General features: G+C 41.2%; 1 protein-coding gene across 1 annotated transcript in view; it reads right to left on the bottom strand.

The window, feature by feature from the left end:
- l3mbtl4 (L3MBTL histone methyl-lysine binding protein 4) overlaps positions 1–20,328 on the bottom strand; it is an 83,984-nt gene that overhangs the window by 40,452 nt on the left and 23,204 nt on the right. Inside the window, exons 10-14 of the mRNA XM_030767491.1 lie at positions 12,772–12,848; positions 7,065–7,150; positions 6,612–6,722; positions 5,069–5,183; positions 3,545–3,656 (exon numbers count right to left, since the gene is read on the bottom strand). Of these exons, the coding sequence (XP_030623351.1) occupies positions 3,545–3,656; positions 5,069–5,183; positions 6,612–6,722; positions 7,065–7,150; positions 12,772–12,848 (501 nt within the window). The remainder of the gene's footprint in view (positions 1–3,544; positions 3,657–5,068; positions 5,184–6,611; positions 6,723–7,064; positions 7,151–12,771; positions 12,849–20,328) is intronic.

The raw sequence follows: 20,328 nt of genomic DNA, 5'->3' as shown, positions 1-20,328 counted from the left end.
GGAAACACTTAAATTAAAGATAAAGCCCAGGCTGAGAGCATGTGCACTCCTACAGGTGTGTGTTTGCGTCAGTTAACATCCCCCTCATGATTGGGATCCTATAGGAAAAATGCCAGGCAGGGCCCAGTCACCCACAGGTGGATTCGGACTTTTCATTGACTTTGTAAAGGGGTGACATGTTCTGACAGGCATTTTGGTGACTAGGACTGCTGAAGTTGCAGTTTTCTTGTTTTTTTTTTTTTGCTTTGTTTTGTTTTTATTTTATTTTTTTCAGGAAAAAAGAAACATTGAATCAGGGGATATGGGTGTGGTTGTCTCAGGCAAAGACAGCATCATCATCAGTAGCTACACATAAACGTATTCATGTCGAACTACCAATACCAGTCCACAGTCTGAGCAGATACTTTCATCACAAACAATCTACTGAGACACTTCATGGAGAGGTATGCTGCGATTGGGCTGCAGTCTAGAACCGCCTCCTTACACCCAACACGGACGTGTGTCTGCAAGACAAGCAGTGCAGAGAACACAAGCAGCAGTCTACCCAGTAGTGGAAAATAAAAAAAAAATCACGTGATGATATGAGTCATCCTTTACTCTGTTCTCAACAAGCGGACGAGTCTAACTGTGACAAATGCCAAAGCGCAACCAATGAACCAGAGCGCCCGTTTTCTAAGCCGCCAAGCTCAAACAGCCCTGCCGTGCTGTGTACGGTGTGCAGTGTGTTGCCCTGGTGTGACTGCAGTTCACTCAACCCCTCCAGTACAGGTCTAGACACTGGTAGAACCTATAGTAAGGTGCAGTCACCACAGACAAGCCCACTGGTAGCACAGTATCCAGTTCTTAAAAGCTTCATATTCATAATTACCAGGCATAGAGGGAATTAAAAAAAAAACACAAAGTAGAAGATCTTTTTTTTTGTTTGTTTGTTTTCTGTCGGTGAAATAGGATCGTTCTCTGGGGTGATCATGTAGAATAACGTTTGAGTGGAGGAGCTGTCACAGCCATCGCTTACCCGCCCACATCACCACTGCAAAGTTTTCACAAATCTATAAGACCTCACCATCTGCCAAACCCAGGAGAACCAGAAAAACACCTCAAGTTTTTAAATTGGACACCCCTAGACCATTCATAACTGACTTGAAAAGTGACAAAACTATTTAAACAACATCTCAGATCACTGATCGTGAGAGCAAGCTGAAGTACATTATGACAGTTGTGAAAATCATGTACGCTGCTTAACTGTAGTGACAAGGGTGAAGACAAGCAGGAAACCTGCTCTCTTTTTTCATCTTTCTCTCTCTCTGGTCAACAGAGCAGCTGAACGTGCTCTGGCGGGTATGTTGGCCCAGTGCCCTGTTCAGACACTTGGCATTTCCTTTCATTTGGCAGTTACCTGCACATTGTTCCCACTTAAGTGCTGAAAGACCCCTACACATTAAAGGATACCAAACACTACTGTAGACTGTCTGTATCACAGCGTGAATGCCTATACAAAATTTAGTCAATACACAGGGACAAGTTTAAGGTGCCAATCAAAATCAAAAGTACAAATATAAAATTATGGCCATATAACTTAACTGCTACTGTATTTCACAACTCTCAAGAGAACACGCTACACAATGACAAAGCCTCTCTCCAAAAAGACAATGGAAAGTTTTCAATCAAAAGCTAACATCCTTGCATGAAGTACTTTCAAAGACCTTCTACACTTTTCCTATGCTTATCAAAGCACTACAAGTCTCACTGTCTCTGACAACACTCACTCTGATAATACATATAAAAATAAATAAATAAAAAAGTAAAAGCTTGGAGGAGTTTTTTTTTTTTTTTTTTTTTTTTTAAATCATACCCCGCATCACTAAACTGCAATATATCCCATCTGAGATTAGAATTCATTCCACCTACTCTGATTACGTGCTTTAATAGGCATGTTGAATGCTGATTTTATTACGCTGTGTTTTGGAGTGGCTGGGCAGCTCAGGGTGAAACGCCTTATAGTAATAATCTTGCTTCAGGGCTCTTCATATAAACAGTCCTCTAGTCTTAACAATAATTCACTTCCACAGGCAGGCTATCAGAGTAATGAAAACACATCTTCATGCTGTTGACAGTGGCTGCCGTTCATTACTGCCCCCCTCCCCCAAAAAAAACCCCCATAAAAACAAACAAACCAAAAAAAAAAAACTGTTGCAGTGCCTTGCAACTTTGAAATTGGCACTTTTCACTCCAGCAGTCTTCTTCGTAACGGAGGGGTGACATTTCTCCCCTTAAAGAAGCCCTTTTTTTTTGTTGAGATAATGACATGTTAAATCATGCAAATAAGATTTAAATTATTCACAAATGAAGCTGAGCCCCATCTCATCTCTGAGGAGGGAAGGATTTTTCATTGCAGCGCGACTTACAAAAAAAGCGCTCCTTTACAGGGACTGAGTTGGCGTAATCAGAAATGTCTTTTTGAAGGGGCTCTACAGCACATTCTGAATACGGGGAGGAAAAAATGCACACTCCACTCTGAACTGATTCGCCAGTGATTACATCCCTGGAAAAAGGTGAATGGCAAAAATAGAAAAGCAGATGATTACTTTCAGGCTTTTGAGTGCAGTGGGGGATAAAAGCTTTAGATGACAGGTCAACCAGTGCGACCTGCTTTTCACAAAACACACCCCCCTCCAACCCCCACCCAAAAAAAAAAAAAAAAAGCCAGTTGTCCTTGGTATTCATTGCTGTTTTCTGTTTTTTCTCCACATATGTCAGTTTGAAGTTTCATATTCTCTGACGTGTGATTAGTGCTGATTTGAGAGTGTGGAGTGTGTGCAGAGGGCGGGGCATCCAGTGAAGAGGTGCAGCGGCCCAGCGGAGAGACAGCCCACCCGTTAATAGAGCCTGTCAGGAGAGAGGCTTTTTTGGCAGGTGCACAAAGCTTAACGGGCGAAATGAATGCTTTGTTCGGGCCAAAGCGTTCATCACACGAGAGCGGCTGATGTACTGCCTGCTGGGACCTGGTCAGGCACAATCTTGGCCAGTTACAGGAAAGAGAGCAGCGTTCCCCTCCCCTCATCTCTGAATCATACCCGAGGGAGAGCTTCCCCCTGAAGCCTCTGTGGCATAAATGACCTTCAGGTCTCCACACCCTTGTTCCTAGTCCCCTCCCCCAGGATCAAAGCTATCTCGGGAGGGAACTTTGGCCGGTGCTCTTTGTCACTGATGGATATAGCTAGACCTATCAGACTTTCACAGAGAGGGTCAGGGCCAACAGCTCTGTCAGGTAAATGTCTATGGAACAAAAGGATACCTTGGAGTTTTATAGAGTTATATAGTCTTCCCTCATGCTCAATCAGCCACTGCAGCTTTAGGAAGTTTAAGGACACCTCTGAACTTGTTCTCTTAACTGACACACACACACGCAAACCAACCAACAGGAAATAACGCTGGTCTTTATTTTCTGCATGGCCAAAACCAGAGGAAGGAAATGAGTGTAGAAACAGTAATGAAAATGTATAAAAGAAAAGAAGACAGGCGTCAGTCGAGACATCTGACATACCTGTGGTGTCCTGTATATTTCGCCCCTTTGATGTGGCCGACCCCCCTGCAGCCTGGGGTGGGGCACACGCCCTGGGTGACGGAGCTCTTGAGGTCGGACAGTCCTACATGTGCTGAAACAAAAGACAAACCAACAAACAAGAAATACAGTACATCCATCAGAAGCGGCCTCTGTGTTTACAGACCTGCGTATAAAACATTTACACTGAGCGTTGTCTTGATTTCCTGTACTCTCACGGCCTTTTCATTCGGGCCTGTCTTCCGAAAAACAACCACAGTTAACACAACACTGGCTTAATGTGGCTTGTCTTTATTCAAACCTACAAATGTGAGGTAAATTAGAGAGATGGGCTGCCTGTGTGGTTCTGTCTGTTTGGTCGTAACAGGTGAAATTACATTAGAGCTGTGTTACTCCCATCAGCTTCTTTCACGTGTCACCCGTTTACAATGCACTGCTCTCCTACAACACCAGGTTATGAATATTAATCGCGGAGAGTAAGACTGGGTTTATAAAGGGCAGGTTCAGCTCTGAATGACTCCATTATAAAACCAGTGAACACTGAGAATCATGGAGAACTGAATGAAACAAAAACATTAAAAGAAAATGACAGTGATAGTGTGCCACTGCTGGGAAACAGAAATAGACAAAAAAAAAAAAAAAAAAAAAAGCTTGCCACTGACAGTTAATGAGAGTTTTATTTTTGTTCCTTTTTTAAAAACTGATTGCATGCTTTGACTCATTATGTGGAGACTGGAAAGTCAATTGAACTGCTTTGAAGCCTTGATGTTTGAACACTCTACTGCGGAAAACTCAGAGAAATGAAAAGCGAATGTGTTTTTTGGTTGTGTGCTGTAACACGGCGGCTCTGATAAAGAGCTAGATGGACGGCAGATTAGATAGTGTACTTTTTCTTTGTGAGGCCTTTTTGTCTGAGGGTCCTGGTTCACACAAATGTCTGTCAGCAAAACATTAGGTACAACTGAAATTGCTCTGAAATGATTTTCCCCTACATAGAGGCACAACCGTGACTCAGCTTCAATGAACAGACAGGCCTCTGTGAGGAGAGAGAAGAAATCAGAGGGAGGGGGTGAAAGAGAAAAAAGAGAGAGATTGAGTTGGAGGGAGAGAAAAAGAAAGAGAAGGAGAAACTGAGATACATATACAGAGAGAGAGAGAAAGAAAGAGAGAGAGAGAGAGAGCAATTAGAGAGCAAACCACTAGTAAATACAAACTCATTAATGAACAATGTGTCCTAAAAAACAGGATGCATCCTCTTGAGTTCCTGTAATTTACCATCAAAAAGAAGCTTCCGTACCTTACAGTGAAGAGAGAGAGAGAGAGGGATGAAAGCTTTGGCAGCTACAGTTTGATCTCAAACACTTTTGTATTCGATTGTTCTTCTATTGTTTTTTCAAGTATGTTACATGTGTGTGTTGAGTGGGTAGAGAGACAGACAAAGACAGAGGGAGAAAACACAGATCAGAGGAGAGAGAGATGGGAGAGGTGGTGGATTTGCAGACTCACTGAGTGGTGGTTCCAGAGGATGCCCTGTCCTGGAGCACCAGCCCACAGGGTGAAGGTCCGACCAGTCTGAATCCACCCAGAAATCAAATTTCTCATGCCAGCCATCGAAATGCACCTGTTACACAAAGAAAAGTCCACAATTACAAATTGCGCAGCCGTAAAGTCAAACGCCAACAACACACGGACCACAGTGAAATTAAGGTTCCATCCATTCTGACTGTGATAAACAAAAGGAATCACACCACCTTCAAAACAGAATTTTAGAACACTTAAGATCTGTACCGCATGGCAGTTCAATACTGGACAAGTCAACCAAAACCAGTAATTACCACAGGGCACATAGAGCCTGGAGCTGATTTTGGAGTCATGCAGCTTCAAGGTTACTGGTTCTCTCATGAACTGGTGCTGTAATGGGCGATTTGTCCCTGACTCATTAAAGATAGCTTTTATTCCAAATGGTCTGAACAATGTAGAGAACTCTGTCCTCTAAAGGTGAAAAGAGTGATTCTTCAGCACCAGTATCTCGGGTCAAAACGAACAGCCTTGTTTAACGACGTATTAATTCAGCGTCTCTGTGCTGATTTCCTCAGAATGACTGATGTACTTTAAGCGTCACTGGACACACAGTGTACAAGCTGAGTCATTCGAAGGCTCCGCTCTGTCCTGTCAGCGCTGACACTAATGCAGTCGCTGTATTCTTCGCCTGTTTTCTGCCTGCTGTCACACCCCGTTTTTCAGATTGGCCGTGAGAAATATGTGAAAAGAACCTGTCTGAACTGTCTATACTCTGACACAGCATCAAATTTAACACGATGACATCTGTTTACAAAGGGAGGATCATGGTTCCTTTTCCAGAGGAACCTCAAAAGAACAAATCCCTATCAGATAGATCTTTTTAAATGAGGCACGAACAGAGGAGGACTGAAGGAGTTTCTCAAGTCTCCTGATAATTTCCTGCCCCATTGGAGACCACCATCATCATCATTTGCAGACACACCCAAGAGCACAGCTCATTAAGAGAGATGGCTTTTTTGTTTTGCTTTGTTTTGTTTTGCTTTTTTTAAAGGACGGCAGGCAGAACGTTCAACCCGTTCATGTGTAACAGCTTGTCTCATCATGCAATCAGCTATTAATAAGGCCAGGAAGAGGCTCTCACATATCAGCACAGCTCTATTCCACTGGCCAATGACAGTAGAGCAAAGTACCACGGCTCGTCCAATCCAAACACAGGGTGAATAAACACCAGAAAAAAACTGAGGCCTACTGTGCGACAGCTCAGGCAGGTAAAGGAACACTGAAATTCACTTTGTTTAACTGTATTAGTTATGAGTTTAATTGAAATTCAGCCGATGTCCTCACCCAGGTGACTTGAACTGAATTCTTTTGTACTGTAGACAAAAATGCCAGGTTAAAAGAGGTCACAATTATGCCAAACCTGACATTTCTCACAGGCACCCAGAGACGCGGACTCCAGAGATGTCGGACTGAACTCAGAAATCAGAAAAAATTTTATTTTCTGTTCTGTAATGTATTGTCTTCTCACCTTCACTCTGTAGTCTTCAGTGTCAACTACAGTGGCCACTCGAATCAGCATGGGGTTCCTCCGGTCCACTGCCTCCAATTTCATATTCACCTGGAAACCGTGTGGGGCTCTCTGACAATGGAGAAAATGTGACAGAACCATCACCAAACGCTTTCTCACGAACACACACACACACACAAGCACACATGCACCATGTGCCTGCAGTTTCATTATACTCACACAGCAGGTCTGGGTTCAGAGAGCCGTCATTTCAAATGGTGTGTGTGCATTTAGAATTTTTCAATAATGCAAAGACATTACTGAACATTTAAGCTTTCAGAGGAATGCAGCACAGCGGAGAAACTGTTTCACATCAGTGGTTGCTGCACGCACACACACGCACGCATGCACGCGCGCGCGCACACACACACACATACAGATGATAAATGTGGCGGTGTTGTAGAGAGCGCTTACCATACAAAAGGCTTGGCTTGGAACAGCAGATGCACCATTGTCTTCCAAGTACTCCTCCCATACAAAATGTTCTGGATTTGGGTGTCCTTGAGTACAGTTAAAAACAAATTAACAAAAAACAACAGACAAAAAGGCTGTGACTATAAAAAGACAAATCACATTTTCTAATAAGCACCATTTAAAATTAGTTAAAAGAAAGAAAGAAAGAGGTCAGGATTTGCTGCGACAGAGTTGGAAGAGATCTGAACAGGAGCACGAATCATAGAAAACTAAAGGACAAAGACCTACAGCATCTCTGGACAGATTAACTGAATATAAACAGACAGAGTGCACTAATAAAGCAGACGCAATGTCAATTCTGTACAATCGCACACACTGTCCCTTCTCGGAAATAAAACACACCACCTACAGAGACTCCAAATGCTCCTATTCGTGGATCATATTTATTAATATACCAATGACATAGGAACGCAGATAAACAAACTAGGGAGCATTAAACTACTGTACAAAGACTGCATGTCACAACCCTCAGTACAGTGTAAACCACATGGGAGAAGAGAACACGGAAAATGGTTGTGGGGGGGGGTTTGTGGACTGTTGAGGCCTGGGACCCTGTTTACTCACACTCTCAGCCATATGTGTGCTGTTTTTGTGGAGTTATAGGGTGGGACATAGCCACTGTGCTGATATTCTCTATGGCATTCGGCTCTTGTAATTACTGTGAAGCACTGTGCACAACCATACTGCACCGCTTTGGAAGATTAAACATGTTTTCAGTGACTGCAGAGATGGAGGGGGGTGAGAAGAGCAGATACAGAGCTGGGTATTGTTGAAACAGGTGTCCCTGGGTTATTGTGTCTCTCTGAGGTTGTTTAGTCTTGGAAGTATGACATATTCAGCATGAACAGATGCTGACAGTAACAGAAGCGCGTTGAATTAAAACCCTCTGACGTTAGATTACTAAAAATGACAATGGCACCTCTGAGTGAGAGCAGAATGACTTGATTAGATGACTGAGTACAAATACAGCCAGAGACTAATAGTCTACGCCTGCATACCAACGAACTGGACTGCGTAAACACCACACCAGCGTACTGGACTGCCTAAACACCACACCAGCGTACTGGACTGCCTAAGCACCACACCAGCGTACTGGACTGCCTAAGCACCACACCAGCGTACTGGACTGCCTAAGCACCACACCAGCGTACTGGACTGCATATCCTTCAGAGTCCCTCCAAACTCAAGAAGAGAAAATTATTTCCTTCCAGATAAGATGCTTGCACTGAACTGTGCACTAGAGAGCATGCCTAATACAACGGCAGTTTAATTTAACTAGCATCTGGAAGCGATTATGGCCAGTGTATTTCATCTTTCAGCTCTGTTACAGCGAGAAGTCTCTCTCCAATGTTAAGCACTGGCATCTCCACCATTCCTGTGAAAACACCCATAACTCTACCAGAGAACGGCTATAATCAGCACAAGACTCACTATATTTACATAATATAACTCTCATGTGTGCTTAGGAGAGAGTTAAATCAATATTTGCATGAGGATATCTCTGTACTCTAATGATTTTTACAAGTGTTGGCTAGTCCCATACACTTCACAGTCTCGTTTTTTGTGGTCTGTGTATTCAGACAGTCATATGTGTCAGACACGGTTCATGTAGACACACACATAATCAATGCAGACTCAAAATGTGCTCCGAACAGCGGCTGATATAATCGCGTTCATTCTCGCTCTGCCTAAGTCAGCTAAGCTCCAGCTCCGGAGACTCAGCTGCACAAGCTGCTATCAGTCATGCCCATATTTCCCCACGCCAAATTCACAGGGTCCACAGCCTCCCTTATCTCCTGCACTCTGGGCCAACCGTGGTCCCACAGCTTCCACATTATTACACACAAAACAGATGTGATTACAGGGATCAGTACGCTGTGTGTATGTGTGTGTGTGTGTGTGTGTGTGTGTGTGTGTGTTTTCCCTCCTCAGACATACGGCACTGAGCAAATGATCTGATGTGTAATGACTGTGCTCCAGGATTAAAACCCCACACCCTGACTGCTTCCTGCTCTTAAGCACAGAAGTGATGTGAGATGCACTTTAGCTGAGGAGTCAGAGGCACGCGCAGTGGAGGGGAAGCTGCAGCACCACATGGCAGATTGGAGGAGACAGCAAAAGACTGAAAAGCCCACAGCAATGGCCCTGCTGCAGATACACTTCCCTGGATTCTTAACCAGTCGCGGATTTGCCAATCTAAGCATAGTGATTCCTCCAGCTCTTATCGCCGTGACGACTGATTAAGGACACCATCAGGACCGCCACTAGGCAGAAACTTATTTTCTGTGTCATCTGTGAGCAGTGAGTTTGTCACTGTTTAGATGGACACCATCAATCTATAGCAGAAGTCTGAAAAGTCCTCACAGGCTCTGCTGTTTCACAATAGCATGGCATTAAATCATCTTCCCAATGCTCAATACTATTATCTTTGTTTTCTAAAAAAAAAAAAAAAACCCAAAAAACAAAAACCCCAAAACAAGACAAACCCAAAAACACCTCCCCCCCAACATCCAGATGAATTCAGATGGATTTTTATTCCAAAATGAAAATACATCTGAAACATTAGCAAATGTAGAATTGTAACATTACATAGTTACAATTCTACATTACTATACCAAAAATAACCAAATAGCAATATCTTTATGAGGGTATGTACTGTACTTTCAATTTTGAGAAAGTGGACATCACAAGACAAATGCAATCTTCAAAACTAGCTAATTCTCAGTCAAACTGACTTTAAGAGAGAGCTCTCCATCCATAAGACATCCAGAAATATTAGTATGATCCTGACGATGCTGGATGTGGACTCCTCTATTGATCCATTAAATTATTAGTTTGCAGGTGCAATAGACATGTAACCGAAAAGTCTTAATTCAAAAAGACAGTGTCCAGCTGCAATGCTGTGAATTCTTCCCACTCTGGCTGGGAGCAAACCATCGTTTTCATTGTGGGTGCAGTAGTTTTGAATTAAGGCCATAAAACTTTATGGTACTGTTTTGGTGACTCACAAAAATCTCCCCTACAATACTGCCAGTGCTGTAACGGGAATTTTTCTGTTAACATTTAGTTAAAACGATAAAGACCAAACAAGCAACTCAGGCCACACAAACATTCAATTCCATAAACATGGGTTTACATATTTCTAAAATACGAATATTTTGCTTTGCTGTGATGCTGCAGCAGAAATCAATGGAGGGAAAAATTGTGCAGCATGTAAATGTCACCTTCCCCTGAACACAACACCCACAGCTAGCTACCAAAATAAAAGAACCTCTGCAGTTAATGAGGAACAGAGAGAGCGACGAATGCAGTGAACAGCCAATCATATCTTGGGTCATATATGAAAAGGCTGGGCATGGCAGGATTTGTGGCTGGTATTTTAGCTACAGTTGGCTGGAGGAGAACATCTCTTTTTTCTTTTAAGTTGTCTTTGCTTGGAGTAAAGACAGTCAAAGACAGCCCAACTGTGGAGGTCTGAGGGGAAGACACTGAGCTGGCTGCATCTGACTACACACACACTCCTCCACTGAGATGTGTGTGCACTGTATCGAGACGCTAGTCAAAAGAGGCTCAGGCAGCTGACTGTTAATCTGCAGCATGTAGAGGCAGGCTCATCATCAACTGTCCACTGGAAACTTTACAGAAAGGGCTACTGTGCTCTGGCTTCACACATAAACAACTTCTTCTTACATCTAAAAAGCCAATCTGCATGTTTAATGACACAAAGGGCTTGGCATGTGGTCTACAGAGTAGTGCGTGTGTGTGTGTGTGTGTTTGGGGGGGGGGGATTGAATGATCTCTCCATTTGATTTTAACAAGCAAACAAGTTCATGCGTGGGGCATTTTCCACTTCAAACCGCAAAGGGCAAGACAAACACCAGTAAACACAAACTATTCTAAGCCATCAGCTTTTTTCCCATGGGTTAAGCATTGTTATAATATTTTTCAATGCCTGTATCGTTCCACTTGAGTTCTAGAAACTTCTACAATCTACACGTAGGCAGAGCAAAGTTGTTTTGATGACTGTGACTTTGACCTAGCGCTGTTGTACAACACTTTATATCAGTACTCCCTTTACACTTAGTATTACGAATGAATTTACACAACGCAAGGTTATATGTGGTATTATATCCCATCTGTGTGAAATGCTGTGTGTGAGTTGGAGAAGCTGGTTGAGAGCTCCTGAGAGGGTGACAGGGCAGCAGAAATGAGAGCTGTGACAAAAGAGGAAGCAGCTGCGTTAAGATTTGTCAGTGTCGGTGTCAAAGCCCCGGGGCCATGCTGAGGTGACTCTCTATTACATTAAAGAGCACAATCATCCAGTCTTATACACTGGCACTAGTCCAACACACAACAAACACACACAGAGGACTTGTGGCAGCTTTATCCTGAAAGAAACAAAGATTGCCAAGGGTTCTCTTCAGAGGAAATATGCTTTGTAATTCTCTCTAGGACACAAATGAAAACGCTCCAGAAAAATCAAAAACAAGTTCAGTGTAAGATATATGGCCCAATGTGAAGAGGCTGACAGACTGCCACAAAGAGAATTCTGTTGACTGAACCATGAATTCGAGTAACTTCTGTCAAGTTGAACCCATTTTCTCAAAATTATTCTTAGCTTGATAATATTTTTCCTTTACGATCAGAATGAATAATTCTCCCTTTTTATTTATTCATTTTTTTTATGTGAGATTTGTTTAACCCATGTGTTAACCAAAACTGAACAAGGTCACAGAAATCACACTAACACATTTATGGTCCTCTCTGCTCTTAGTTATTTTATACAGATCACTGCTATTGAACAGGAAGAATCATTTCTGTATTGTGATTCTCTATTTTCATGTGGCTAATTGCACTCATTCATCATATGAAATTTGGTCATATTAAAGTTGGCATGCACGAAGGCTCTGGCCAAGCAGGTTCTAGTGCAAGATGAGGTTTGTGATGCTACTTTGCTGGGGAATATGAGTAATGTCTGTTTTAATGGTTTTGCACAAGGACACGAGAGGTGGAGGGCACACTTACGACCCCAGAGAATAAGACGTGGCTCCATCGATCTTACTTAAACAAGAAAACCAAGTGACTTCAGCCTCCAGACTTGGCTGCAGCCCACAGCATGGCCAGCCACTTTCAGTCTCGGTTTAACGTAATCTCAGGACACTCCAGAGTTGGGCTTTATAATGAGCCCGTAACATACCATAATGTTTAAGTATTTAACAAAACAAAAACAACAAAATAAACAAAAAAATATCAACGTCCAGAACTTCTGTGTATTTACACCAAACCTCAAGTTCATACTAACAATAACAATGTAAACGATAAACATGGAACAATATTAGTCTGTGTATCTTTACTGCACTACACTACAGTCCAGTATGCAGGAATAATTAAAGTACAGAGGTTATACAAGTTCTTAATGTAAAAAAAACCCAAATCAAAACATGATTGGCGACACTTTATTGCGAAACTCCTGCTGTTAGAAGCCTGTGGTCCTCTACTGGGAAAAGACATGGTTAAGGTTTGAACTATGTGTGGTCTGTGACTAGACTGCTCCTCCTTAGACAACACCTCCTTTGTAATAAAATCTGTATCATAAAATATGGGGTGAAGAACAGGACAGAGGTCAGAGTCAGAGTATGGTCCTTACCCTGAGGCGCTGTGAGAGGTCGTCCATGGTCCTGGCACCATCCCACAGGGTGTATATGGGGGCTACTGGCATCACACCTGTTACATAAAAAACACAAACACACAGGAAAAGATGACAAAAAAAAAAAAATCAGCCACCCATTTCAGAAAGCCAGCAAAAAAAACAAGTTATCTACTAAAAACGAGATATATGATACAACAGATGACAGAAGCGCAGAATTTGAGATATCAGGACCAGCACCAGGAGTTTTATTTGACCACTGATGTCTGGATCCACAAACGTATGTAATGACCAAGGAAGGCTAAGCTATTCAAACCACTCGCTAGTTAGTCTTATAACTAAAGCTGAAAATCAACACTGGTCAGTTGGACTAGAAAAAAGAACACTCCAACTGGCTGCTCTTGACTTCAGATGAAGTTATGGATGTATATGATTTAGGGATCCTTCGATCGATCGGCTGATTTGATGGGGGTTCTCTATGAGGGCCGACCAGAAGAGCCGATCAGATGACATTTCTCTGTGCGCGGCAAAAGACGCTCGCTACAATGACTGCGCTGGTCTGGAAGTTCTACAAGGTGTCTAAATAAGACAATAAAATCACTATTTGCAATATGTGTGACACAGAAATCCCTCGTGGTAGAATGCAACAATGACATTAATACCACGAACCTCATTAGACATTTGAGAATTTGTCACGTCAAAGAATAAGGCGAGTATGGAAGGCAAGCCAGTGCAAAGTCAGTAAAACAAGTTGACCCTTTAGCAACTCAGTCGTCCGTCACTCAGTTGTCAGTTAGGGAGACATTTCAACAGCAGGAACCAAAAGAAATCAAAAGTCGTCAAAAGAAATATCAGCCAAGATAACGGAATTCACTGGATTCAGTGAAATGTATTGCCTTATATAGGCTATAATGGTTTCTTATGCTTTGAAACACAGTGCATAGTGTTGAGCACATTTCCATTTTACTCCATAGGAAGGCTCAACTATTTGCTAAACTGCTCTTTAGCCGAGCATAGGCAATTATCCTGGTTTCAGTTTCTTCATAATCTACATGACCTAATAAGAGAATGGAATATGTTGCCTTCCAATAAATAAACAGTTGTCAATTTATGATACTTTCTCAGCTCTTAATTATAATATTTCTGTAATACTGTTAAGAATAGTCACTTTTGTTGCTATGAATAATAAATAAATAATGCTACTCATAAAATGGAACACTAAGAACACCCCTCCCACACCACCACCCTGCGATCGGCATCAGCCCCAAAGACCCTGACCGGAGCATCCCTAATGCGATTGACCTCGCCGTACATTCAAAACCAGTCCAGAGGTAACTGGACTACGGAGAACGCAGTGAATGAAGAGACCCACAAACTGCACCCAAGACCTCAAAGTGCTCCTACTGTTGATGATATTTTAGATTATTTATTGGTTTTCTGACCCACACAACAGAGAAAAACCTACAAAAAAACTGTTTCACACCCAACTGACCTTCCACAGTGCAAACAAGAACAAAGACAGCAGGGAAGATGAATAGGATTCAGTCCAATGCTCAGTTAGGATCAGCGAGTCTGTGTAATTGTTAGTAAGGATGCTTCCTCCATACAACTGAGCAATACAGCTTTGCACGAACCCTTCCAAAGCTCAGAGCAGGTTTATCAACGGAAACTATTTTCCACAGGTTTGTTTTGATGTAAAGCACATAAAAGCTCAAACACACACACAAAACACATTAACCAAGTCATAAACAAAAACCAACTTCTGTGAAATTCAGGGATCATGAGTTTCAGAGGACATTTATGAGCAAAAACAAAAATGTTTTTGTCAGTTGTTGTGGTCAGTGTCACAAGGAAACATAGTCAGAGGTTGTTTCCCTTTAGTGGGTGTGTTCGGAAGTAATCTCCAGTGAGTAGGTGCCTGCGCTACCGTTATGTGAACAGCTGAGCAGTGTTGACTTTTACAGGATGTAAGAGTTTTGCTGGTGAAGTTAAGCAGTGTGTAGAGTGAAGAGATGGAGTGGTCAGGTCTACATGTTTCAGGGGAGGAGAGCATTAGACTAACCCTACTGTACAGATGAACTGCTTTGCGAGAGTGGGGAAGGGTTCATTCAGGGGTGACTTGACATTTCATTTCAAATGTGGAGGCGCAGGCAATAAAATTAAACAAAAAAACAGCTGTTACCATTTTAAACGTTATAATTTTTGTTAAAGTTCAAAAAGACAGTTGTTAATCACAGGTAACATGCTGACCATGTTCTCCATCTGGCCTGAAATCAAGCAAGCATGAACACACACACACACACACACACACACACACACAGATAAACACTCTGCATACCAGTCACTTTGTGTTTGTCTGTGTGTAGAAAGTCAGTCTGAATACAAATATGTGATCACAGAACAATGGACAGCCAGACTGACGTCTGATCTGCTCTATAATCTCCAGCCATCAGAGAGGATCAAATTCACTCAATGATGCGAGTGCAGCGGGACCACGGTCTGCCTCTGTGTTTGTGTGTGTGGTGGAGGGAGACGGGGAAGGAGACTGAGAGCATGTGTGACAGCATATGTGTGTGTGTGTGTGTGTGTGTGTGTGCGTGCACTTCTTTTACTTAAATCCAGGGTTTATTGGTATGTTTGCACACCAACCAAAAGGGGACCTCTGACCTTGTGGGAACAAAAAGCCTGATCCCCACTGAAGGACAATTAGAGTGAATAGAAAATGTCATGTCATCATGTCTAGGCTAAAAAACAAGACTGTCCCTATGAGAAGGCTTTTTAGAATATGGGAGGGTGTGAGTACAGGATTTTTGAAAAACTCCCCCTCTGGTCAAATTATGGAACTACAGTGTCTATAATGTCACAAGGCTTTCTCACATGCATGATGTCAGTAACGTGTGCATCATGTGACCACAAAGCTACAGTGCAAAGACCATTCATCTCTCTTTTATACATGTTATAATGACTCAAGAAAGACTATTTGTTCTGTACATAGCAAAGCCCTTACACTACTGCCACTGAAATCATATGGGAACTATGTAGCAACCTTTTCAAGCTGAGAGAAAGACTCTGTATTGAAATAAGATTGCTTGGTTCTCTTTTCAGCTTGACTTGTCAAGCAGTAAATGAATTTTTCAGCTACAGTAGCATGTCAAGAGAAGCTAAGACATGTTTTAAATGCCTCTTAAAATGTATCTCTTTTAAGAAAACATAGTAACTTAAAAAATAATTAGGGATAATAAGAAAGTGTCAAAACTTGACACTGATGCAAAATTAACAACTTTGAATTGCCACTTATTTAAATATACATATTGTATTTTACTGAGAATAGCATTAGATAGTGCCTTGAGCTGCCCTTAAGCAAAATGCTTGCGATAGGTGGAACTTTCATATCTGTCAAACAGCAAAGCCAGAGAGTACACAGAGTAATGAATGAGTTTATGATGAATGTAGAGAACATACCAAAAACATCAAAGTGTGTTTCCCAAACGTCGCTGTATACTGGTATTTTACGAGTGAGCCTGAAATGCAACATTGGTGCAATTCAATGGCCCCTCGGCTTGTTGACAAAAAGCACAAAAACATAGGAAGCCATCAAGGGCTAAAGCTAGGCCTGTAACAATTTTGAATTTTTTGCAGTTTGTTGAACCGCGTTAAAACTTTTTTTTATGAGATGGGTCGAGGCATGGTCACACTTTTGTTTGCATCCATTAAACACGTTTCCAACGCCCGCGTGCACCCTGTAAAGCGACAGAATGGTGGCTATTCTATCAGAGGACGCCCCACTCACATTGATTTACAGTTGCGAAGTCAGGTCGGCTTTTGAAAGTTAAAAATCCAAACAGAATTGGGTACTTTCTTGAGAGGTGGTGTTGTACTTTGAAGAATGCCCACAACGTTAAACTGATCACAATTTTCACTGGCATTTTCATTTAGTAGTGTTGGCATAAAAAAGTCGCTTGACACTCTCCTGTTAGTGCCGTCAAATTTGGGTAGTCTGGAAGCCCGACTGAGTGCAGCTAAACTAGGAGCATTTGTGGAGGGATTAGACTGTCAGCCTGCTGTTAGTTAGAGCATCAGTCTGACACTGGATTCGGCAAATGGACAGTAGCCTACATTGGGTAGAGAGAGGGGCAGAAAAAGTGACATGAGATGGAACTTGTCTCAAAATGTAGTACAACTTCACCGCTTTGGGGTCATGTTGAATTCAAGCCAAACCAGAAGGGAGAACCTGCAAATTTGGAAGAGGCGGTTTGCCGGCTGTGTAAGAAAATGGTCGCTGTCAAAAATGCCAACACAACCAATTTAAAACAACACCTCAAAAATCACCATCCCATCCAATTTGTAAAATTAAACAAATTGATCAGTGCCGCTGCAACAGTGGCTGGTCCATCCCAGCAACTGGGCACTGCTGAGTCGTTCAGCTGACAGACGAAATATAAACGAGAAAGTTTCAAATGGTGCACATTCACAGACAAAGTTTTAATCGTTTAATCGCAAAAGAGATGCGGCCATGCAATACAGTGGAGATTAATTACATTATCCGGGTCACGTAACAGTGAAATAACCAAAAGATGGATCCTGGAATTCATTCAAAACTTTAATTTGTTTGAAAAATAATAAACAAATAAATCAATGAATAAATATTTTTTTAAATTTGACTGAAAGAGACATTTATGTTGTTAATCGCAATTATTTCTGAGACAATTAATTGTACAGCAACATTTGGAATTGTTACAGCTCTAGCTACAGCCACTGTGTAAAAACCCTTTAGTTGCATCTTGCCTTCACAGGCTCTCTCTCTCTCTCTCCTGTTCAAGAAGCTTTGCTAAACTGTCATGTCCTTCCTGTCATCCTCCTCTGCAGTACCACAAATTAACATTACAGTTCAACTTAAATTTGAATAAAAAAAAGAAATACAGTCATGAGTGTGCATTCATATCTACGCAAGTATAGATTAAAATTTACTTATATGTTTAATATCTTTGTCCCACCAAAGCTTTGCCATAAAATGTTGCTAAGCAGGCAGTAAACTCTTTAATTACGAGAAGTTTTCTGCTTAAATAAACTGTTTTTCCAATAGACAAGAATATAAACAAAGCATTGTTTTATAATTCGCAATATTATAGTATAGAAATTTAGTTTTGAACGGCAGCAATCTGCTTGCCTTTCGAGTGAAGGCAAACTGCAAAAATACAATCCTAAAGTCACATAGCACAATCCATTAAAACATCTCTGGACACATCCACCAACTCTGTGGAAAAAACACTGTATATCTCGAATGCACTCCTCACATTTAGCCTCCCCCCTCCCAACATCATTCCCATCAAGGAGTTTCCGTCCACTGCTAATGAAGTGAGGCACTGGTCTCATACACTGTCTGGTGTGTTTGTCCCTAAATAAACCATGCCCATACAAACCATCCCCTCCCTCCTTCAACGTATAATCAAGGGCCTCAAATTAGATAGACATGCAGGAGCAACAGCGATAGCCTAATGCTAGTCTGGAGAAGGACTGGGAGCAACAGATCACGTTAGTTCATTTTTGACAGAGAAGATCTGGTATCTTTTGTGTAATGGTTGAAAAAGTATTTCAAGTTAATTATTGGTAAGTAAAAATTAACAGTATATGTGTTCAGTTTGCAGCTGTGAAATTTAGAGCTATAGTTTACACTTTATGATAAACAGAGCACTCACTGCATTCAACAGCTTATGCTGATGAGGTGATCAGGGTCACATTTTCTAGATTTCTACATGCTTTTGTAAACATTACCATTTTTAAAATGCATAAAACAGCACAAATCTCAGTATGCATGAAAGCTCAACAGATCTTATTTCTTGTAACTGAACATGATGGACTAGGCTAACAAGCAGTCTTATGTGACTAATTGGCATGATGGAGATAAAAACAATGTTAAAAACCACTCAACGGCTGTGTCCGAAATGGCATACTACATACTACTCGCATACTAATTTTGACGTAAAAGTAGTAAGTAGTATGCAGTATGTGACAAATAAAAATTTTGCAGTATACGACAGTTACCCGGATGATGTACTACTCTGGCGAAAATTTGCAGTATACAACCGGAGCTCACTTCGTTGAGTACTGCATCCCATGAAGCAACGCGGTGATTTCCAACTGTCAAAAATTTTTAAAAACATGGCGGACAGCGACCGAAGCAGCTTCAACTGTAGCTGCAGTTTCGAATATAAATGTATCAGTTGCATATTTTGGTGTAATAAGTCTTCATACGCTTTCTTATAGGGGTACTTTTGATACATATTTGTGGTAGTCGTGTGTTGTTCGATTTTAACAGAACAGATAGCCCAACCGATAGCAAACGAAAGTTCTCATAATTGCATACCATACTGTATGCTAGCGTGTGGAGTAGTGTGCAGTACGCTAGTATGCCATTTCAGACACAGCCAACATTTTGTGCAGTTTTGTTCAACAACAGTTCCCTCCAAAAATGACTCATGGCCTTGATATTGACATATAAACCAGCATTTTGTGTGTTGTTAGCCACATTAGCTTTCAGTGATTAGCATGGAAAGCTTAAACCATGTGAATAGATTTGTTAGCCAGTGTTGTGTGAAAAACGGAACGGGTTCACCAAGTGACCTATCTTTAAGGAAAATATGTCAAGCACAGGACAGACATTACAGTAAACAACTGTGCTAGTCAGAACAACTGAACTTGGAACTAAGTATTTAAAAATAACTTATTAAATTAAATTTAAAAGATGGCAATAATATTATCTTAAAATATATTTTAAAAATGCTTTTTTTAAAATACTTTTTAAAGAGTTCTGATAATCGTTTACACGTGTAGTCAGAAATGAAATACCAATGATGTAATGTATCTAAGCGATTTTCAACATGATCGACTAGCATTGCTAGCTAATTCCGATAGGCTATGCCTTGCCCATACACCCTTGTGCTGTAACAAAGTTATGCAATGATGAAGCTTTAAATCAGTGATCTTAACACACTGAAAAATGAACAAATGTAGCGTTATTTAAAAACAAAGTATTTTTTTATTTTATTTTATTTTAAAGCTGAATCCTAAGAAACTAACAAGCCTTTGAACTGCTTTGGGCAGATTCAGTCCTCTTGCCATTGAAATCTTCGCTGATGCAGTTCCCTGAAAAGTGCTAAGATTACAAATATTTTAATCATGCTTGTGTCAAATGCATGTGTCCTCTACATGGAAAGGTATATTAAAAGGTATATTAACCTGATAAAGCTAATTACAGTTAGTGCTCAGCATAGATCTAAGTGTTGAATGCTATTTTTAATAAATACATCTCTATAAAATGGATGAATAAATGGCAAGTTGTTGTGGCATAAGACAGGGTATCTCCCATGATAGTGCCTCTTACAAAATGTAATACAAATGTCAGCTACTTTGCTTGTTGTGTGCCAAAGGTCCAGCAGTATCTGGACATTTACAGATTTATGGAATAGATCTGTCTGTCTTGAAATCCCTCTGATTCTGACCAAGAAAAATAAATCATTTTGACTAGTATCTCCTACACATCTTGTACAACTGGTTATA

The sequence above is a fragment of the Chanos chanos genome, chromosome 3 (genome assembly GCF_902362185.1).
Source record: "Chanos chanos chromosome 3, fChaCha1.1, whole genome shotgun sequence".
NCBI classification, from domain to species: domain Eukaryota; kingdom Metazoa; phylum Chordata; class Actinopteri; order Gonorynchiformes; family Chanidae; genus Chanos; species Chanos chanos.
This window is presented reverse-complemented; position numbering and strand designations above follow the sequence as displayed.